This window comes from Delphinapterus leucas, chromosome 11 (genome assembly GCF_059928025.1).
Source record: "Delphinapterus leucas isolate spDelLeu-1000000601 "Yukka" chromosome 11, BTC_Dleu_Yukka2, whole genome shotgun sequence".
Lineage (NCBI taxonomy): Eukaryota > Metazoa > Chordata > Mammalia > Artiodactyla > Monodontidae > Delphinapterus > Delphinapterus leucas.
The window spans coordinates 97,071,554-97,092,062 of NC_143139.1; the positions used below are offsets into that span (position 1 = coordinate 97,071,554).

At 42.1% G+C, this 20,509-nt stretch overlaps 1 protein-coding gene across 1 annotated transcript in view; it reads right to left on the reverse strand.

The window, feature by feature from the left end:
- The window catches only part of EFCAB6 (EF-hand calcium binding domain 6), a 215,550-nt gene that overhangs the window by 160,640 nt on the left and 34,401 nt on the right, over positions 1–20,509 (reverse strand). The window contains 4 exon segments of the mRNA XM_022596843.2: positions 716–864; positions 6,604–6,728; positions 12,322–12,434; positions 16,372–16,508. Coding sequence (XP_022452551.2) covers positions 716–864; positions 6,604–6,728; positions 12,322–12,434; positions 16,372–16,508 — 524 coding nt within the window.

Genomic DNA, 20,509 nt, shown 5'->3' on the forward strand with positions numbered 1-20,509 from the left:
AAAGAAGAATTGTGGCAAATCAATCAACGGCAATGTACAGATTTGATTTGGATCTTGACTCAAATAAGTTATAAAAGAAAATGTGAGACAATCAGTTAAATTTGAACTCTGACTGGATATTTATTAATATTATTGATAATTCTATTAGGTGTGAAACAGTATTTTCACCATGTTTCTAAAAAGAGTTCTTATCGAGAGACATAGATCTTTTCAATGAAATATGATGTCTGGTATTTGCTTCAAAAATATCTGAGGTTGGGCTTCCCTGGTGGCGCAGTGGTTGAGAGTCCGCCTGCCGATGCAGGGGACACGGGTTCGTGCCCCGGTCCGGGAAGATCCCACATGCCGCGGAGCGGCTGGGCCCGTGAGCCATGGCCGCTGAGCCTGCGCGTCCGGAGCCTGTGCTCCGCAGTGGGAGAGGCCACAACAGTGAGCGGCCCGCGTACCAGAGGGAAAAAAAAAAAAAAATCTGAGGTTGAGGAAAAATGGGCAGGGATAGCAATGAAATGATTGACCATGAGTGAGTGGGAAGCTGCAGACGGGTAGTGGGAGCATTCGTGGATTCATTACATTATTCTCTTTACTTCTGCATGTATTTGAAATTTTCAATAGTAAAAAAGTCTAAAACATTCATAAAAAATAAATAAAGCTGTTCCTGATCCTCACAGTTGACGTTTGGGGAAAAAAAATGTCAAGGAAACAACGGGACTCTTACCTTTTCATTAACTGGATGAAAATTCTTCTTGGTAATCGGTATACAAAGGTGTCGAGGACAACCTTTAGGTAATTCAAAGATACGTATCCACGTTTGGACGGGTGCCCTGCACTCAGGGCCTTTTCAACCTTTTCATAGGACTTTGAAAGCTGCGGTGAATTAAAATTAGAGTACAGCATTCACAGAAATCAGCGGCACAGAGCTGCTCAACCACTTTATTTTCACCAAAACCTCTTCACATTTTCCTTTCCAAAACTGATCAAAAAGGTTACTATGGCATGTACTGAACTTCAAATGTTTAATTGATGAGCTCACTACAAAACAGTATCCCCAGTCACAGCTACTCAAATGACAAGGCAGACAAGTTTCTCAGGGAAAAACAGCACATACAATAGCTCTAACTCAAATTTCAGAGCTAAAAATACTTGGTGGATCTGCCAGTTTGATACATCTTTCTTAATATACTTTCAACCCATCCCTACTGTGAGCCCATGCTAGGCTGCTCCTGATTAAGTCAGGTCAATCAAACAAAAAGCTGGTGACATTTTATTAAAAAGAGAAGTAGCTTTGACTGTAAGGAAAATCGTTAGGATTTCATAAACATTGTACACATTGGACATTTCTTTAATTATCCTTTTTTTTGGCGGGGGGGAATTACAAAGAACCAGGGTGAATCAGCTTTGCTTATGGGACTTCTAAAATGCAGTAAAGTAGGTTAACCACTGATTTTTGTATGACTCATAAAAATGCTATGAAGATTGGTTTTATTTCCAAAGGTTTTCCTGCTGTTTATTACTGAGTAATAACAATATTCTTCGATATTTCCAACCCTCTCCACGTTGTCCGAATTCACTTTTTTCCTGCTAACTGGGATACGAAGATAAACAAAAGAAACACCAACTTGGTGTAAAAGGTGACGTTTAAAAAGCTGCTGGAACATGGAAATATATGTACAAGTGTCTCTCCCCACTAAAGGAATAAGAAGCACATTCACTAAGACTTCCTGAAGGTGCACAGGAATATCGGAAATTTAAGGGGAAATCTTGAAAAGAATCTAGAGACTTACAGGGCCTAAGCTTCTTAGAAAGTTGCATAAAATTAACCCAAAATGTGGCTAAATGTGCCCATCTCTCTCTCTTGGGGAGGTGGGCTGCCTGGGGGAAGCCTCTAGTGGAGGGAACCCAAAGCCAGACATGGAGTCTGGTCTCAGTATATTTATTGGATTAATGAAATCTGCTTTTAATATCTTAATGACATTTAGTCTCCAATCAGGTTTTTTTCAGGAGAGTGTTTTGACATAATCTAGACCTCTTAGAAGAAAAGCAGGAATGAAACAAAAGTAATGTCTTTGTTTTTCTGTTTTTTTTTTTTTAAGACTTTATTGAATTTGTTACAATATTGCTTCTGTTTCATGTTTTGGTTTTTTGGCCACAGAGGCATGTGGGATCTTAGCTCCCTGACCAGGGATCGAGGGATCTGATCGAGCCTGCACCCTCTGCATTGGAAGGCGAAGTCTTTACCACTGGGCCGCCAGGGACGTCCCCAGAAGTAATGTCTTTGCGACACGTAAAACTTTTTAGGAATTTTCATCGTTACTGTTTATAATGAAACAAACAAAAAAATGCAAGCAATTCAGCAAAGTATAAAAAAGGACATAAAGATACCGGAAGTCTCACTACCCACAGGTTTTTATATGGTGTTCCAAAAACTCCAACATGATCACATAAACATATATTATAATTTTACAAAAATGGGACCACACTACACTTTCAGTTTTGACAAATGCTTTTTTCATTTAACAACATGTCATGAAACTTTTCCCACAAGAACTCGTGTGTATCTGCATCACACTTTTGAAATGATACATGGCAGCCATCATGTTATGGATGGACAAGCGAAAGGCACACCCATTTTCCATGTTTAAACACTTGCGTTTTATAAATGTTCCCCTGACCCCCAATCTAGATGAGGCTCCCCTTGTTATTCTCTCTTATAATACCCCGTCCTTTTCTGTCATACCACTCTAGGAAAATGGTAGTTACGAACGTGTATTTGTTTAACATCTCTCTCCCTGATGTAAGGTCATGCAATCTCCATGAGAGCCAAGATTGTGCCCTGTTTTGTTCGCTAATAATTATCTAAAATGAAGCACAGTTCGGCATGCGGTAGGCACTCAATAAATATTTGTTAAAATGGATACATTTTTACAAAAAATGTTCTAAAGAAAGGTTGTAAAATGTAAGGAGCTATCTGGCACATCAGTAAAAAGAGAAACAAAATTTAAATTATAGCTGAAATGCCATTTAATCCGCATCAGGCTGGTAAAAATGTACAACTCTAATGATATCAAGAGCTGGTAGGTACAGTGGACAACAGGAATTCTCATATGCTCCCAATGGGAGTGTGAACTGGTATTCTGAAAAATAACTGGATACTGCCAATGAAAGCTGAGGAGCATGTTCCCTACAACCTAGCAAGGAATGCTGGGTGTAATTCCCAGAGACACCTTAGCAGGCATGCACCAGGAGATATGGAGCCAACCACTTACGGTGGCATCGTTTGGATGAGCACAAAACAGGGAGCAATCCAATGCCCATCCCTGGGCAGTGCATTATCTGTGCATATATAGCTAATGGAGACTGTACAGCAGTGAAAATGAAAATACAGCTACCTCCATAATATGAGCAGATCTCAACCTAAGCACAAGCAGGATGAAAATAAATGGTTTTACAACTATGCAAACACACTATAGAAAAAGAAACAAACAAACATCAAGCAAAAGACAAAGAACCCAATCTGTAGGAGAACAGGATACAAAAAAAAAATATATATATATATATATATATCTCACCAGCAAAGCTTTCATATTATAAAAAGGAACTAAATAAGAATATAAATTCATTAAAAGAAAAGCTTGAAGACAAGATGATAAAACAATGAAAGAAAGAAAGAAAAAAAACAAACAATGAAAGAGAGTAGAAGGATATTTCAAAGCTAAGAAAATAGAAAACAAAAACAACATCATTACAGGAACTAATAACAAATTAGAAACAGCAAGAATAAAAGACAAGGCTGAAATTAAAATTAATAGTAAAGGAATGGCTTGGGAATTCCCTGGCAGTCCCGTGGTTAGGACTCAGCACTCTCACTGCCAGGGCCCTGGGTTCCATCTCTGGTCGGGGAATTAAGATTCCTGTAAGCCGTAAGGTGTGGTCAAAAAAAAAAACAGAAAAAAAAAGAATGGCTTGAAAGATTCCCAATGAAGGCGGAGGAAAAGGACAAAAGTATTATGGCATTTTGAGAGAAGATGATTACCATCAAGGATAGCCAAAGATGATCCAATATAAGATAACTGAGGATACCACTGAAGGAAGGAAAGATGGAAGGAAGACAGAAGGGAGGGAGAGAAGGATGCAGGGAGAAGGTTTTAGTGATGTGACACAGGGAAAATTTTCCTGAAGTGAAGAACTAAATCTGTACGTCAAAAGAATATACTCTGTTCCAGGAAACTTTGGCAAAATGCTCCATGCCAAAACAGTCTTCGTTTTGCTTTTTAATTTCAAGGATTAAGAAAAAATAGTTTAGGCGTCCTGGTAGAATAAAAAATTATCTACAAGGGGGAAAAAATCAGTCGACCTCAGGATTCTTCTCAAGAACACCCAATGCCAGAAGGCAATGCAGAAAAACAACATTTTGAGGAAAAGAAAGAATGATGGAAGAATTATACCCAGCTACGTTGTTGTTCTAATAAAACAAAAGGGAGGGATAGTATGAAAAAACAAAAGGAATAAAGCACCCATGAGCCTTTCTTGAGGGAATTACTTGACAATGAAATCCAGCCAACCAAAGAATAAATCAAAATAAAGAACTCTGAAAGGGATAAGCTATGGTAGCACTGGAGCAGGGTGATGTGCATTAAATCCATGTAAATATAAAACGCAGGCAAAACAACTGGGGGAATTACAGTAACAGAACAAAATGTAAATAGTATAAACTCTGACTGAGAACAAAATATAAACAGCAAAAATTGTGAGGTGGGAGGGGCTGGGAAGAAACACAGGAAGTGCCAATCACAAGGAGTTTCATAGCCAGCCTGCGCTGACTGTAATTGAGACATCCTTCAAAACACCATCATTTCTCCAACTCTTCACGGCTTTCTTAATCTCTTTTTTTGTCTCAAAACTCTTTTTGGGACCTGGTATCTCTTGTGGTAAAGAAATATTTATCCAAAGTTCAGAAATATCTTTGGCTTCACTTGAGGACATTATATCATGTGGAGCACCCGGGGTTCAGATTGGGCCTCAGGACTCTCTGGTGGGGTAACCTGGGGCAGGTCATTAAGCCTCCTCGTGCTTCAGATTCCTCATCTTGAACCCGGGATGATAATGGTGCTTAACTCCTGGAGTTGCCGTGAGGACTGAACACCTGAGGGGCGCTTACAACGCTGCCTGGCACAGAGGCAGCCCCATAAAAGGGTTAATTATGAGGGTGATGATAATGTTTTTTTTTTTTTTACTTCTGGTAAATTAAAAGAAATTTAAATTAAATATGATTTATTTGTAAAAAGGAGCATGATTCTCTTCCTATAAAATTATTTCTATCTATGTATCCACCCACCCACCTGCCGATGCAGCAATCCTTCTATACATAGAATAAAGACAGGCCTAGAATTATGTTCACCAAATGTTGCCTTTGATTATTTCTGGGTGGTGGATTTTGAATAATTTATTACTCTCTTCTTTATACTTTTCAGAATTGCTTACATTTTTTGGAATGGTCATGTTTTCATAAAAACAATAATTCATTAACAACAACAAGAGAAAACAAGTTTCACCGATTTACCAACAGAATATTCATGCGCTCCCCCTCTAACGCCCTTATCAATATTGGCTTCTGTTAATTTTTTCCGCATTGATGATTTTCTACTGAAAATTTTATATTAATAATTTATAAAAGTTCTACATATGTTAGGAACAGTTATTATTTATCTGTCATTTACGTGGCACATGCTTTGCCAAGTTTATCATTTGTTTGTGCAAAGTTTTGCTGTACAAATACTTTTTCATTTTAATATAGTCAAATTTATCAGTCTTTTTCTTTATGGCTTTGGGGCTTTACTTCATGCTTAAAAGTCTAAATTTCAAGATTAAAAATTTTCACCTAGATTGTTTATTTTTAAATTTAAATAGTGGGGGCACACAGAATTTATTTTGGTGTGGAGAGTGGAATGTTCCAAGCTTTTTTCCCCACATGGCTGGCTAGCGAATTATCCCAGTAATAATTACTGAAACTTCTCCTCCCTTGTCCCCACCATACTTTATTGGAATGCCTCACATCACATGCTAAATTCACATATCAAGATTGGCCCACTACCCAACTACTGTTTTAAATCAATTTGAATGTTCACTGCTGCACCACTGTCATAATGTCTTAATTATTACACCTTTAACATGTTTTATATGTGATAGGATAAGCCCTCTATTGTAACTTTTCAAAAGAAAAAAATATATGTATATATCCACCCAGATGTAGGGCGAGAAGGTGTTAATACTAAATCTTCCAGTCCAAGAGCTAGAAAAGTCCTCTTCATTTCTCAGATTTTCCTTTATTTTACTCAATAAAGTTGTATCATGTCGTTATATAAGTCTTAAATTTTTCTTATTACATTTAGTGTGTGAGTAGCACCAAGGAAGTACTTAATGTCTCATCATCGTTACCATCATCCATGCATTGTTGTTATGAGAAGCTGGAGGAGGTCCCAGGGCTTGAGGAAGCAGAGGTGGTTCAAAGCAGTTTAGAAATAACGTCTAGACCTAATGGTCTTCCACAGCCATCTACTCTCTCTGTTCACACTTTAGATAACCCTGGCACTAGGAGAACGTTCTTACCTCTTGGCGAAAGGTCCTCTCAATTTCATCTAAGGAGCAGTTTTTCCAGATATCTTCAGATGAAGCAGGACTGGGGAGGTACTCTCTTTTGGAACTTTTGACTCGTTGGTCCTCCCATGGGACCTCTATTAAGACAAAAGAACTCCAGTTTATGAAGACTTGTCAAATGTACATTTGAATATTAAGTGTTTCCTTTTCATCATCACCTGTCTGGTAAAAATTAAGACTCAAATAAACCAAAAACATGAACTATATAATAAGTGCTGTTGAAATAACTGGACGGACATTTTAGAAAAAAATAAAATTAATCTACTTGCTACCTTATCTAGGCTAAATCTGGATAGAGTAAATATATACTAAACAGACTAATAAAACCATAAAAGTAGTGGAAGAAAATTAAGATGAATATACATAATACATGTAATACATTATCACTGTGTGAAAAGTCCCTTCCAAAGAACACATTAGAGCTAGAAATCATTTAAATAATGGATAGGTCTGACAATATAAATATTTAATTTTTGTTTGTTAAAAAAATACACAAATAACAATGAAAGAAAAACGAGTGGGAAAAACTATTGTTAATATATGTGAGAAATGCAGGTTAATCTGCTCAATATATGAGTAGCTCTTATGAATCAAAAGGATAACATAAATCCCCAATCACACAACAGACTAAGGTTTAAACAGGTAATTCACATTAAAAAAGGTTTTTTAAAAAGCCAAGAAATGTATGAAAAACTGCTCAAACTCATTGGTAATTTAAAAGGTCTAATTAACACAAGTTAATTTTTCCCTACTTGTCAAATAGGCAGGGATTAAGGCAAATGACAAAGAAAGAAATCAGTGCTGGCTTGTATACAGAAAACGTGGTCCTTGAATATTCTCAAATCCCCTTCTAGAACTTTACACTAATGGAATAATAGGACAGATGCATATGTGTAAGGATCTGTTCTGTCCTGTTTATAAGAAGGGAAAAAATGGAACAATTTAAATGCCCATTAATAGAAGACTGGTTTTATAAATTATGGTTCATAGACATTAAAAACAAAGGGCCTGTCTAAATCATGAATGCAAAAAATTTTCCTTGATATTGTTTCATGCTTGAAAGAAAGAACAACTAGCATAATTTAATTTTCATTTTAACACTTATTTTGTGTATTTGCTTATCTATCCATCCATCCATCCATTTTTCCATCTATCTCTCTATGCACCAGAAACAAAACCTGTGAGGATAATAACCAAAAGAATACAGTGGTAGGATTATAGGGAAGTGTGATTTTGTGTTTTTGTGTTTTCTGGCCTTTTTGCAACGAGCACTTATTACTTTTATAATAAAAGAGAATAAAACAAATCTAAGATATAGCCATTTTCTTTCTCAAAGTCAACTGCAAAGAATCACAAATGATTTCCCAGATTTATTTCCTAAAATGTCTGCAAATAAGCTCCACTCAAATTAAGCACACTTGTAACTACTCAGCTGCAGTTAAACTGGAATTCTATTTCCTACCTCAAAAAAACGAAGGAAAAGAAAAGAAAAGAAAAGAAAAAAAGTAAGTCTCCCCCCCCCCCCCGGTGGACCCCCTCTGGCTACATGATACAATACAAAACCAGCCCTTTAGAACGCAGTCTGGAATTCCGTGGCTTCAGAGGGCCTAGCATTTGAAACATGGGCTCTCAGAGCATAGAAGCTGCGAGAGCCTCACTGAGAGACAAGGGAGCCACGCAGGTATCACTCGGTGGGGCAGGTCTCAGCCCCAGCTTTCTGATGCCTTGGTCCTAAACTTACTCTGCGCTGGGCACTGCTACTCTAATGGGGGCTTAGAGGACACACACAGCACGTCTAGGGAAACCCCTTGGTGCTCCGTAGACAGCACGCCAGAGTGGAGGGCGGAGGCGGGGCCGAGGCGTGAGGCCCGCCCTGGGGGAGCTCACCCCCAGTGCGGGACCTCCTCCGCCGTACCGCTCTAGCTGCTACTGCAGGCTGGCCAACAAACTCGATGAAGCCACGTCCAGCGACTCCGCTCACATCACAGCTAGACCAGCTTTCGGTCTTCTGTGCAGCTGAATAATTCCTGCCGCCTTCCGATTTCCCCAAAATTTCCTCTGAAGGATTCTAGCTGATTTGAAATGGAGTAGAGAGGAAATCCAAAACTTAAGGGGGCAAGTATGTATTTCATAGGTGCAGCAAAAGGAATTCAGCCCCTAATGTCATTTCTCCATGTGCTCAAAGAGATGGTGCTTTTGACAAGCAAGGTCTTGATGGCGTCTTCAGAACAAAAGTAGCAAAAACAGAAATATGCAAAATTCACAGAAAACAAATATTGTCCCATGTATAGAAAAGTCACAGATAATGGGCTGCTGCAAATGAATGGAGACTCCCTTCTTACAGTACTTAATAAAATAAGCAAAAGAAAAAATAATAAAAATTAGTAAAAATAAATTTATTTATCAGCAAAGCAAATAAATAAATAAATTTACTAGCATAAACTGAAGCAAGAAGAAACTTAATATGGGCAGCCAGAAAGTTCTGCTTCCAGTTATGGTGGATTTGCTCCATGTTATCTGCAAACCTCCCAGCAGATAACAATTATAAACTCTAGCCAAAATATAAACAAAAAACTCTCTGAAGGCATTGGAGAGCAAATGACATAAACTGGAGTCAACCCTTGGAAAAGTGGAGTTTCTTGTTATTTGGCCTTTTGCCTGACGGCAGGCTTCACCTGGAACCTTACGCTAAGTGGCTAGAGTTTAGATATAAACCCAGGATCTTACTGGTTTTAGGAATCAAAAAAAGAGAATTCAGGACTACCACAGCAGCTAGAAAGTAAGGAGGGAAAGCACAAAAAGAAAGGCATAGCAGAGGATCTCCAAAGCCCGTGAATAAGCTCTGCCAAAATCACTGGCTAACACTGGGAACTATGGATGTGTAGAGCAGAAAACAAGAAGCCCAGCTGAGGCTAAAACAGCAGAAAAAAGATCTCACGTGTTGACCCCTCAGGGAAGACAAAGATTAGTCTTCTACTGAAGTAAACTGGCTACTAAAACAAAAACTTAAATTCTTCAGAGGAACGTAACAGACTCCATAGTCTCTACAATGCAAAATTTACTATACCGAGGATAAATTCCAAAATTACTAGACATAGGCAAAAAAAAAAAAAAAAAAAATCCCACAGGAAACTATGATCCATATTTTTTTAAAAAGGTAATCAATAAAGACCAAATCCTAAAATGACCTAGATGTTGAAATTAGCAGGTAAAAATTTTTAAATTTAAATTTTTTAAATAACAGTGTTTGAGAATATGAAGGAAAATATACTACTAATGAAATGAACAGATAGGTATTCTCAGAATAATAGAAGCTGAGCAACATATCCTGTATTTTCTTTGTTTGTTTTTTGGCCACACCACATGGCTTGCCTGTGTTTATAGTGTATGTAAAAGTATGATGTATGACAGCAATATAACAAAGGACAGGAGAGAAGAATTCAGAAAATGCTGTTTGAAGTCTATAATTCATGTGAATTAGTATAATATTATCTGAAGATAGATTCTGATTAGCTAAAGATGTATAATGGAATAAAAATGCTCAATCAATCCAAATTCCTTAAAATTACACAAACTCTAGAGGAAAAAAGTTGCGGGAAGGGGCTGGTGGGTAGAGAAGGAAGGAAAGGAGCATAACACAAAAAGGCACAGATCCCACCTTGGAAGAAAATGTAATTCAAGGCACAAAATTACTTTACAGAACATTTTAATAAGAGCACGAATTCATTAAAACAAGAGCTCAACAACAAGATGATAAAACAATAAAATGAGAGCGGAAAACAATATAGTAGGCCAAAGGAAACAACATTATAGAAGTAATTAATAAAGTGGACATAGCAAAGAGTAGCATAGACTAAAGTGAAAATCAAATTACAGGTATAGCTAAAAGGCCTAAGATGATCCTTGTGAGTACAAAGGAAAAAGACAAAGAGAATAAAGCACTTCAAGATAATTTAGTCAATAGAGAAGACAAAAACAACTCAACATAAGGGTAGTTTGTATCACTGAAGTTAATCTGAAAAGTGGAACAGAAACTTTATTCAAAGATGTACAGGGCTTCCCTGGTGGCACAGTGGTTGAGAGTCCGCCTGCCGATGCAGGGGACACAGGTTCGTGCCCTGGTCCGGGAGGATCCCACGTGCCACAGAGCGGCTGGGCCCGTGAGCCATGGCCGCTGAGCCTGCGCGTCCGGAGCCTGTGCTCCGCAACGGGAGAGGCCACAACAGTGAGAGGCCCGCGTACCGCAAAAAAAAAAAAAAAGATGTAAAATATTACTGAAAAACAAACAAACAAACGAATCCTTGAAATGAAGAGAGAATTGAATTTTCAGGTTGAAAATATACTGTGTTCTGGAAAATTGATGCAGAAAGCTGAACACCAAGACATTTCCTAGCTAAATTCATTTGGCACCCTGGAGTCAAGTTTTCTCATTTAAAAAAATGGGATAATAATACCCACCTCACAAAACTGTTGAGAGAAATAAAATTAAAACTAAGGTTTAAAAAGTAACTACACAGAGCTCAATAAATAGATGTGTTTTAGTGTTATTTTTTATGTGACTTGTTTTGTGTCTTACCTGTCCTATTAAAATATATATACATGCACACATACATACAAACACACACACATACACACACGCACACATGCTTCTTAAAGTTAGATTATTTTACTTGGCTTTGTACCCAATGAAGGATCTAGTAGTACAGGGACTTGCACATGAACTAACAAAATGTAAGGGATAAAGCATCCTTGGAAGGTCATATTGTCTAGTAATTCCCAAAACTTGGAAGGCTTTGAAAAGTAGAGTCCTGGGGTCTGCTCTAAGCTATCTTGGTTAGTGAAACTGAGCTGAAATCTAAGAATTTGTAATTTTTAAGTTTGCTAGTCAGGCAGATCTGGGAATCATAGAAGGTATTAGTACATACTTGCTGCAATGAATTGCACTGAAACCAGACAGTGACAACCCATCTTGAATGAGCCAGTACACACGTGGTAAACCCCTGAGGCAAGAAACCGCTTGCCTCAAATGACCAAAGGCCTGGAAGGGAGACTCTCCGATTGCATTTTTCATATACCCATCCGCGAGGAACTGGACCCCTGCTCTCTCCAGAACTGTGCAACTCTGGGCATCATGTTCTAGAGGCTGGGATAAAGAATATCAGTACGAGGAAAGTTTTTCCTTCTCAAGGTTGTATGCCTGCGTGAGCCCAGCCTTACATGTCCGGTATAACCATACCATCTACTCCACCATTTGCCCTTTTGTATCAAGATTGTTCCCATCGTTAAAGGAGTAACATGTTCATTAACAAAAATTTTTGAAAATACAGAAGTAGCAGAAAGAATCAAACACCCACTTATCACTTAAAGACAATCTATATTTTGGAATTTCTTTCCAATCATTTACTGATATTCCACATACATTTTCCATGTTATGATTAACTTTATGGAAATCATTGCTTGTGGATGCACATCTTACCATGTCTATAGGCTGTGACTCACTTAACCCTTCTCCTGTTGTTAGGCATTTATGTTATTCTTATAAATAAAGATACCATGACAGTCTTTGTGGATAATGCATTTTCCATATTTGAAAGTGTTTCCTTAGGACAGATTCACAGACGAGGAATTACCACGCCAGAGGATACTGAAATCATACTTTAAAATACTTACCTTGACTTCTCATAGAATATTTAAGGTTCAAGTCATTATTTGTACTGAGGTTCTTCAAAACAACATTATAATCCACTGCAGTATCTTTATCAATGTTGTAGTGTTTTGCAAACCTAAAATAGAACTGTTCATTAGTATTCAGAAATTACGATACAGAGAATCTAAATGAAGCAAGTTTCTTTTACTAAGGTATCCTTTACTCTGGGGTTGGCATTAATTTTAATGTGTGTTTCTAGCTAGAGCTGGAATAAAGAAGTAAACCCTACGAAATGTTACTGTAAGATTTTAAAAAGGCAGATACTCCTGAAACTAACACAATCAACTATACTTCAGTTTGAAAATTAATTAATTAATTAATTAAAAATGCAAATATTTAGGAGGAGATCACTTCACTCTCTCTCTAGATGGCTGTGTACAGATCTGCGTGCAGAGGTACGTCTCAAGACCCGCTAAGGGAACGCCCCCTGCCTGTACCCCGTAGGGTCTTCTCCCTTCTCCGGTGGGGGTGAGTGAGGAGCACCCCTGCAGTCAGACAGCAAAAGCAGTTCCCCACTTCCTTTAATAATTGGGGGGAATGGATCTGGGCCATGAGTCAGCATAAAATTTCTATAACCAGAGAAATCTACAGCCGGTGGAGGAGAGAACATAGCCCACCTTCTTGACCAAGAATATCATTTCGCAGAGAGAAACTGTGCCCAGGATGGCGTATCGTGTTACAGCAGTCGATGGTGGGAGCGGGGCAGCTTTTCTTGGAGCATTCTAGGCTGTCTATGCATAAAGAGAAATTTTGAAAACACTTAACCAAGGTCTCTCCCTGAAATACACTGAGATACTCTTTTTTTAAAGTTAAGATAAATACAATGTTTGGATTCTTTTTTCCTCTAAAATGAAATTTCTACTATTCAAACCTGCCACTTGATAAATGGTTTTCTAGATGATCTCTGCATTATTACATTTATAAACAATTGACAGTTTTTAAATGTTTGGTTATATTATCTCCATATGTTGGTTTCTATAATTATCTAATTTCACTCTGCTTTCTAAAAATTTAGTAATTATCACTTAAAGTAGTTGTTATTTTTCTGTTTCCAAATTTAACAAAGAGTGATGTCATGTATTCATTTCAACGCATACCTTTTTTTCCACTTTGATGAATCTTGCCTATTGTTCTAGTAAGAAAAATTATCTTGAGATATGATAGCTGCCAGATGTTAATCTTGAAACTCCCTAAATAGCTCCATCTTTCATCCACAGACTCTGTCTGGCAAAAACAAGCTGTAAGCACAAGAATCCAGAAGGCGGCACCTAAAGTGTTCCTTTTTGAGTTGCCGTCCTACAGAAAGTCCCGGCCACTCTGCAGCTCCAGGAGAATGTCAGGATGCCGATAAAAATCTCATCACCAACTTTCCTATTTTTGGTGAAAATTCAGCATCCCTTCAAACTGGTATTGGCTCATAAGAGAATCCTGACCTTTCCTAATGCCCAGCCCACCGCATTCATAATACCTGCTACACAGTCACTGGGAACAGACAGACACAATTCCATGGTAATATTTCCTACAGATAAAATTCAAAAATGAAGCCTCAGTACTTCTCAAGGATGCAGTATCTCAAAAGGCTTTTTTTAACAAGAATCAAGGCATGGGAGACAGAACCATTCCTAAGACACAGCAACCAAGGCCACTTCCCCAGGGACCTGAAGTGTGGGCAGGAGAACTCACACATGTGCAGACACCCAGGGCAGGACGGTCACATGGGAAAGCTGACTTCAGATGCAAAGGGAATGAGGCCAATTGACCCACAAACCTCTCCAGCATCACCACCCAGAACAGTGCCTTGGGCTTCATTCATCTGCCCAGGCAGCAGGCTGAATTCTAGTGAGTTTGTTTGTTTCTTTGTTTTTCAAGGTCGCTCATAAATTATTTTACCCGGATTCAAATACTTTGTCCTGCAGGGCAATGGAGAGGAAAGTAGGATGGTGTGAGATGGAAAAGGAAGAACAAAACCCAGCAGGTCTCAGGACACTGGCTAAGTATGGAACTTGGAGATAATCTTCTCCCCCGCTCCTTGTTTCCATAGGCTGGATGGCATTCTGCAGCCTGAAGAGAACTGTTTCTCAAAGAGTAAAGGACACTCATGGAATCTTTACGATTATGATAGCATCGATGTGAAACGAGCACCTACTGCATGTCAGGTACGTTGCAGGCGCAGAATCTTCATGCCAGCCTTGCAAGATGGGCTCCTCAGTCCCCATTTCTTTAAGAGAGAGCCGAGTCTGAGAGAGGCCCAGGAGCTCCCAGAGGCCCCACAGCTAGGGAGGGCAGACACAGACCTGACCCCAAGCGCGCCTGGCTTCAAAGCCCAGGCCACTCCTACCTCGCTGCACGCCGAAGGCTGATATTAAATAGAAAGCTGTTAGATAAAAAAAAGGATTCAAAACTGCATTGTGTTTCCTGCTCAAACACTAAAAAGGCAAAGTTAATACTGAAGCAGCTACTCAAGGAAAGAGTATATTCTTGAGCTTCGATAAGAAAAGCATTAAAGCAATTGAAGAAATGGTTACTTTTGATCTTCTGCTTTTCTATTCTGAAGGAAAGCAATTCTATTGCGTTAAGTTCCTCAAGCCTTATCATGCAGACAGTATTGTTTTTAAGGCTTAAAAAAATATCTCAAATAAAAATTTGTGGAGTTCTTTACTATTCAATACTTGTGAGATGGGGAAACAGACAGTAACATTTTTTTATAGATTTACTAGGTTGGAAACTAGTGCCAACCACAAGGTTTATTGTCAAATAAAACACTGTTTTGCTTTTTGATTGCTCGTTTTAGAAGAGTGCTGCTTCTGTTCTATAATCGCGTGCACAGAATTATTTAATTTGTTTTGTTTGGATCTTATTCTGGACATTTTCCCAGTCGGAAAGATGTAAAAATTAAAACATCTATTATGTCTTTTATATTCTGAGGTGGGTTATAAGGAGACAAAAAAAAAAAAGAGGAAGAAAATATTCAAAATACTGGGAAATATCCATATTTTAAAAGTCTCCTCGTTTTTCAGAACCTGCAGTGCCTGTGAGGTTGGCACATGCCCTCTAGACTTGTTTTTGCTCCAGGAGCAGATTCTTCCACTAACAGAGGCGACATCGTCTTTATAACACTATGGAAGCAACCACAAAGACCCATTTTAGTAGCGATTTATGACTGCGGTGTGATGTGAAACTCTTAGGCTCAGAGTGAAATCATCAGGCTTGGTACTTTTGTTAATGGCCCAGAGGATATTCAGAAAAGTGGGGAAAGGCAGGAAGACGAGGAGTGCCTCTTGGCTGAGTACTATATAAATTAAGTTAAACACAGCCCCACCCCCACCTTCCAGTGGCTTCCATTCAATACTCAAGTAGCCACAGAATCCAAGCATTTGGCTTTTCTGAACGATCTGGAGTTTATTGGAGGCTCAAAAAAAAGTCTGTGCAGGTTTCCCCACACTGCCCTCGAGTCAGGAGCAGGTGGCGGCTTTCAAACGCCAAGAAGCAGCTAACGTCCCCCTGCTGCAATGCCCAGCCCAAACTCAGCAACAAAGTCCTCAAAAGAAAATTAAGCTTCTTTTATCATGTCAGGATGGAGAGCCAATAGGGAGCACATCAACCAACAAATAAATCCTGAAATTTTTCATTCTTCTCCTAACCCCGGGCTTTGAGTAAAAGTCAACTGTGAACTGGAAACCCATGGGGTGGTGGGCGAGGTCCCAGGCAGGCAAAGAGAGACCACTGGTGATGGATGACTTAAATCATCGAGATGCATTCAAAGCTGCAGGCCTGATGACTCTCACCCGCGGGGACTGGAGGAATTAGAACCGTTAGCTCTCACTTTGGAGAATTCGTGGAGAGCTTCACAAACATGGGAGAAATGCAGATTGAGGACCTCTTTTAAAAACAGTCAAGACAGAGAAGGCAGGAGGGAAGGATGCTGCCTGGATCCAGTGAACCCAACAGGTCCCATTTTGAAATTGGCTGAAAGTCCTACTGAGCAATCTCTCACCATACCTTCGTTTACTTACTTTTTGTATTCATCATCTTTCATCTTCAAACAGAATGTCTCCAGAACCCTCCTCAGCGCATGTGGTTGGACCAGACCCGTCTTGTTAACATCAATGAGCTTAAGGGCTTTGATAACAGTTTTAATGTTTTTGAAAATCTGTGTATAAAAAGAGATTTAGGTAAAGTCAAAAGATCCAGTTAAAAATCAAGATGGTAATAATAAAAGTGAACGTGTTTAAATACTTCTTGTAAAATAAAATGTTTTCAAAGACTCACAGTCGTAGGTATTGCAAAATGACATATCTATGGAAAAAGGGACACTTTACATTTCTTGAATGTTTTCAAAGCAATTTTCTCTGTAAATGGTCTTAGTAAGTTTTAAAAAAAAGAACTTTTTCTGATGTAAAGCAGTAAGTCTCATACACAATTCATTGCATTTTAGAGCCATATGAAAAATCTTTTTTGTTAATTGATACTTTAAAACCGTAATTCTGGCATAGCTGGATCTGGACAATTCTTATTTTTCATAGCCACATGCAAACCATTTTTACTAGGAACTGAAAAATATGAGTGTATATTCCAACCCCTCTGAATTTTTAAAAGATATTACAGAAAAGCTTTACAGTGATCTTTCCCAAATTCAGCAAATGCATATTTATTGGGCAGAGACCTGAAAGGCATTTGGTTAGGTCCCATGGAGATGCGGGGCCGTGTGCCTGCCCTGAGCCACTTCTATGTAAAGGAGAGAAACACCCGCCAGGGCTCACCTGTGCCAAGCACAGAGCCCTGTGACTGCACTCTCCCGAGCCACACGAAGGACGTACCGTTTCCCCACTTTTAGATAAAACCGAGGGTGGGGGAGGCCACAGGAGTTGCCCATCATCACCTGGTTAGACGATAATGATGCTGGGGTTCAAACTCAAGTCCACCCCCAAACTACACCTCCCGCAGAGCAGATAAGGCATGTAAATAAATATTCATAAATATTCACCAAGATAGGAACCATGGGAACAAGAGCCAAACACCAGAGACAGACAAGCGAGGAGCTGTGGGTCTTCACACAAGAGAACAACACTTCCAGCAGAGCCACCTGGGAGGCTTCCTGCAGGAGGTGGCATCTGAGCCAGGAGGGGGCCGGGGCAGGACAGGACAGGAAGGCACTGAGTACAGCTGGGCGTGAAGGGGGTTGTGGATGAAGGGTGATGAACGTCTGGTATGGCCAGATCCTGGAAGGTCTGACTCTGCATCCTGTACTGTAGATCACATCCAAGTCCAGCCCAGACTCGGAGGGAAATTAGTGCTCCTTAAGGAAGGAGTTTAGGGAAGACTCTAAGATGAACAGGGTTTTTCCTAGTTTCCTCAACGCCTCCTCTGATGAGTCCCTACACTGTCTCTGACCTGAAGGAGCCTCCTGCCAGGCCCCTCCCAGGGTGGCCGTCTTAGGGATCACGCAGGAGGAACCACTGAGCTGGCCTCTGCCCCAGCTCCTCCCGGCTGGGTCATCTGCAGCCCTCCTGCCTCCGCCCCCCGGGCCCCCGGGGATGTTAGCCGGCCTCTGACTCAGCTCCTGTCCTCCTCCCATCCAGAGGTCACCTGCCTGCTCAAACTCACGCCTCGTCACCACTAACTGCCGCTCTCCAAAACGAAGTCCCACATCCAACGCCCCCCGTCTTTCAGCCCGAACCCGAACACCCTTCTCCCCTCCAGGACCCCGCCTGCTGGTCCCTCTCCTCCGCACGCCTCCCCACGGCCCATCTTTACAGTGACCCGGTGCCTGTGTGCTTGACCGCCACCTCCCTCCTCCTGCCTTCCCGGTCTTGGCTAGACCCTAACCCTGGTCAGATCCAACTCACCGCCTCTTCCAAGCGCCTGATGCGGCCGGAGAGGACGGGCCATCGAGCACTCACCTGGGTCCCCTCACTCAAGACCGTCAACCCTGCCAGCAGGTGCACGTGGTGATGCTCGCCTGGGCGGTCCGCTCACCCGCCACCGGGCACATTTCCCACCTTCTCCACTCTCTGCCTCCCTTCCCACGCCGCCTCCTTCCTCTCCGCTGATAACCTTCCTCCTCACTTGCAGAGAAACCAGAAGCAACTGGACGGCAAGGCCCCGTGCTCCCCGACACGCCCAGCCTGTGTGCCTCCACACCCGGCCACTGGCCTCTGGTCCTGCGCCGGGCCACCGCTGCTCTCGCGCCCATCAGGAACTGCTCGTGCCCCGCTGTGCCCAGCTCTGAGCTCGTGTCCACGATGACGAACCATCTGAGAGGTGAGCCCTCCCTCCTCGCCCCGCCTCACCGCTGCCCCCAGCCACTCCTTCCCTTTTGCAGAAATTCCCCCTCGAAAGCTGTCTGTGCGTCCTGTCTCCAGCCTGTCTCCCCCCACACCCGATCAGTTCTGTCCGCAGCACTGCACAGAAACTGTGACCTTGTCAGGGCGACCTTGCCAGGCCCGGCGGCTCCTGCGCGCCCATCTTGCTGCCTCCACAGCAGCCCTCCTCCCAGCTCACCGCCCCTTCTTCCTGGACGTACGCCTCCTCCCCGGCTTCCACACTCCCGCCCCGGGTTCTCCTCGGCTTTCTGGCTCGGGCTTGGCCTGGTCCGTGCCGGTCCCTCCTCATCTCCCGGCCTCTGAGCTCTGGGCACCTGCGGACTCGGGCCTCGGGTCTCCTGGCTTGTCTAGGCACACGTCGTCCCGGGCGGCCAGGCCTGTAGCCTTAACGAGCAGCTGATGCCTCTCAGTGACTGTCTCCAGCCCTGGCTCCTTCTCGGAGCCCCAGTCAGGACATCCAGCTCCGCCCCGTCCCACCGTGGCCGGGCATTCCCACCAGATTCTTCGCTCACATCCCACATCCGGGCCAGCCTGAGAGCCCAGTGGCCCTCCCTTCAGAACGTTTCCAGAACCCAGCCCAGTCTCTCCGCCTCACACCCTACTGGCTGGGCTGGTGCGACGGCTTCCCACTTGGGCCCCCAGTGTCCACGCCTGATCCCACAGCTGAGGCTCCAGCAGCAGCCAGGGTTCTGTGCAGCTAAGGCTGAGCACGCCCTCCAGTCGCTCTCGTCCCCTCCAGGTCAAAGGCCAGAGCCCCGCAGACCGGCTCCTGCCGGCTCTCCATCCCCCAGCCGCCCGCTGGCTCATTGCCTTCGGGCCACGAAACGGTCTCTCTGCTTCTCGTGGGTGCCAGCCCAGGAACCTCCTGCCTCAAGGCCTTTGCATTTGCTGTTCCTTCTGTCTGGAAACTTCTTCCCCAGACGCCCACTGGCTCTGCCCTCACTTCCCGCAGGTCTTGGCCCAGATGTCATCTGATCCAAAAGGCCTTTCCTGATCCCACCCGCAGCACTCATCTTCTGCAGGGTACTTCTCACCAACGAATTTAATGCTCGTTTTTACTGTCTGTCTCTCCCTCTGGCAAGTGTGCTCCCTGAGAGCGGGGCTCTGTCCACTGCTTCACGCCGGGGTCTAGAACAGCCTCTGGCAGAGTGTACGTGCTCAGTAAGCATGTGCTTGAGTAAATGAATGAGTGAGTCCATCTTCTTTTCACCTGCCTGGAAAAAAGCCACACGCTGAGGAAGCCTCGTTATATGTTGACGAACACACACCTCCTCGGGGCCTATCCTGAATGTAACAATGATTACATTCAATGTAATAAAGATTACAATAATATGGTAATTGAACAAATGTGAACTGGATGTTTGCAAGGCCCTGTGCTGAACTGTGTACACATCTCCCACTTCCACCGACTAGAGAGCATTGGCTGAAACGAGCTTAATATTCAGAATCAGGAAGACCAAGCAAGGAAGAGCCGGGAGAGCATCAGCTGGAGCGAAACCGCTCGTGCACGTCCACCCTCAGCTCCACCACTTTGTCTAAAAGCACAGGGCCCCAGCCACAGAGAGCGCTTGTGCCCGTGGCCAAAAAAAACCCCTCGGTACCTCGTCTGCTGCCAAACCCTGATTCACCTCTTCTGGGAGCACATGAGGCGATGCGCTTTTTTAAAACCCAAAGTAACCCAGATGGACCCAGCGTGGAAAGCAGGGAAGCAGCAAATCTGGCACAGAGCTCACACCCACCAGAGGTATGTCTCCAAGTTTCTTATCATCTGTCAGACTGAAGTTTGGCAAGATCTAGATGGAGGTGCAGATGGCGAGGCTTATCAGAG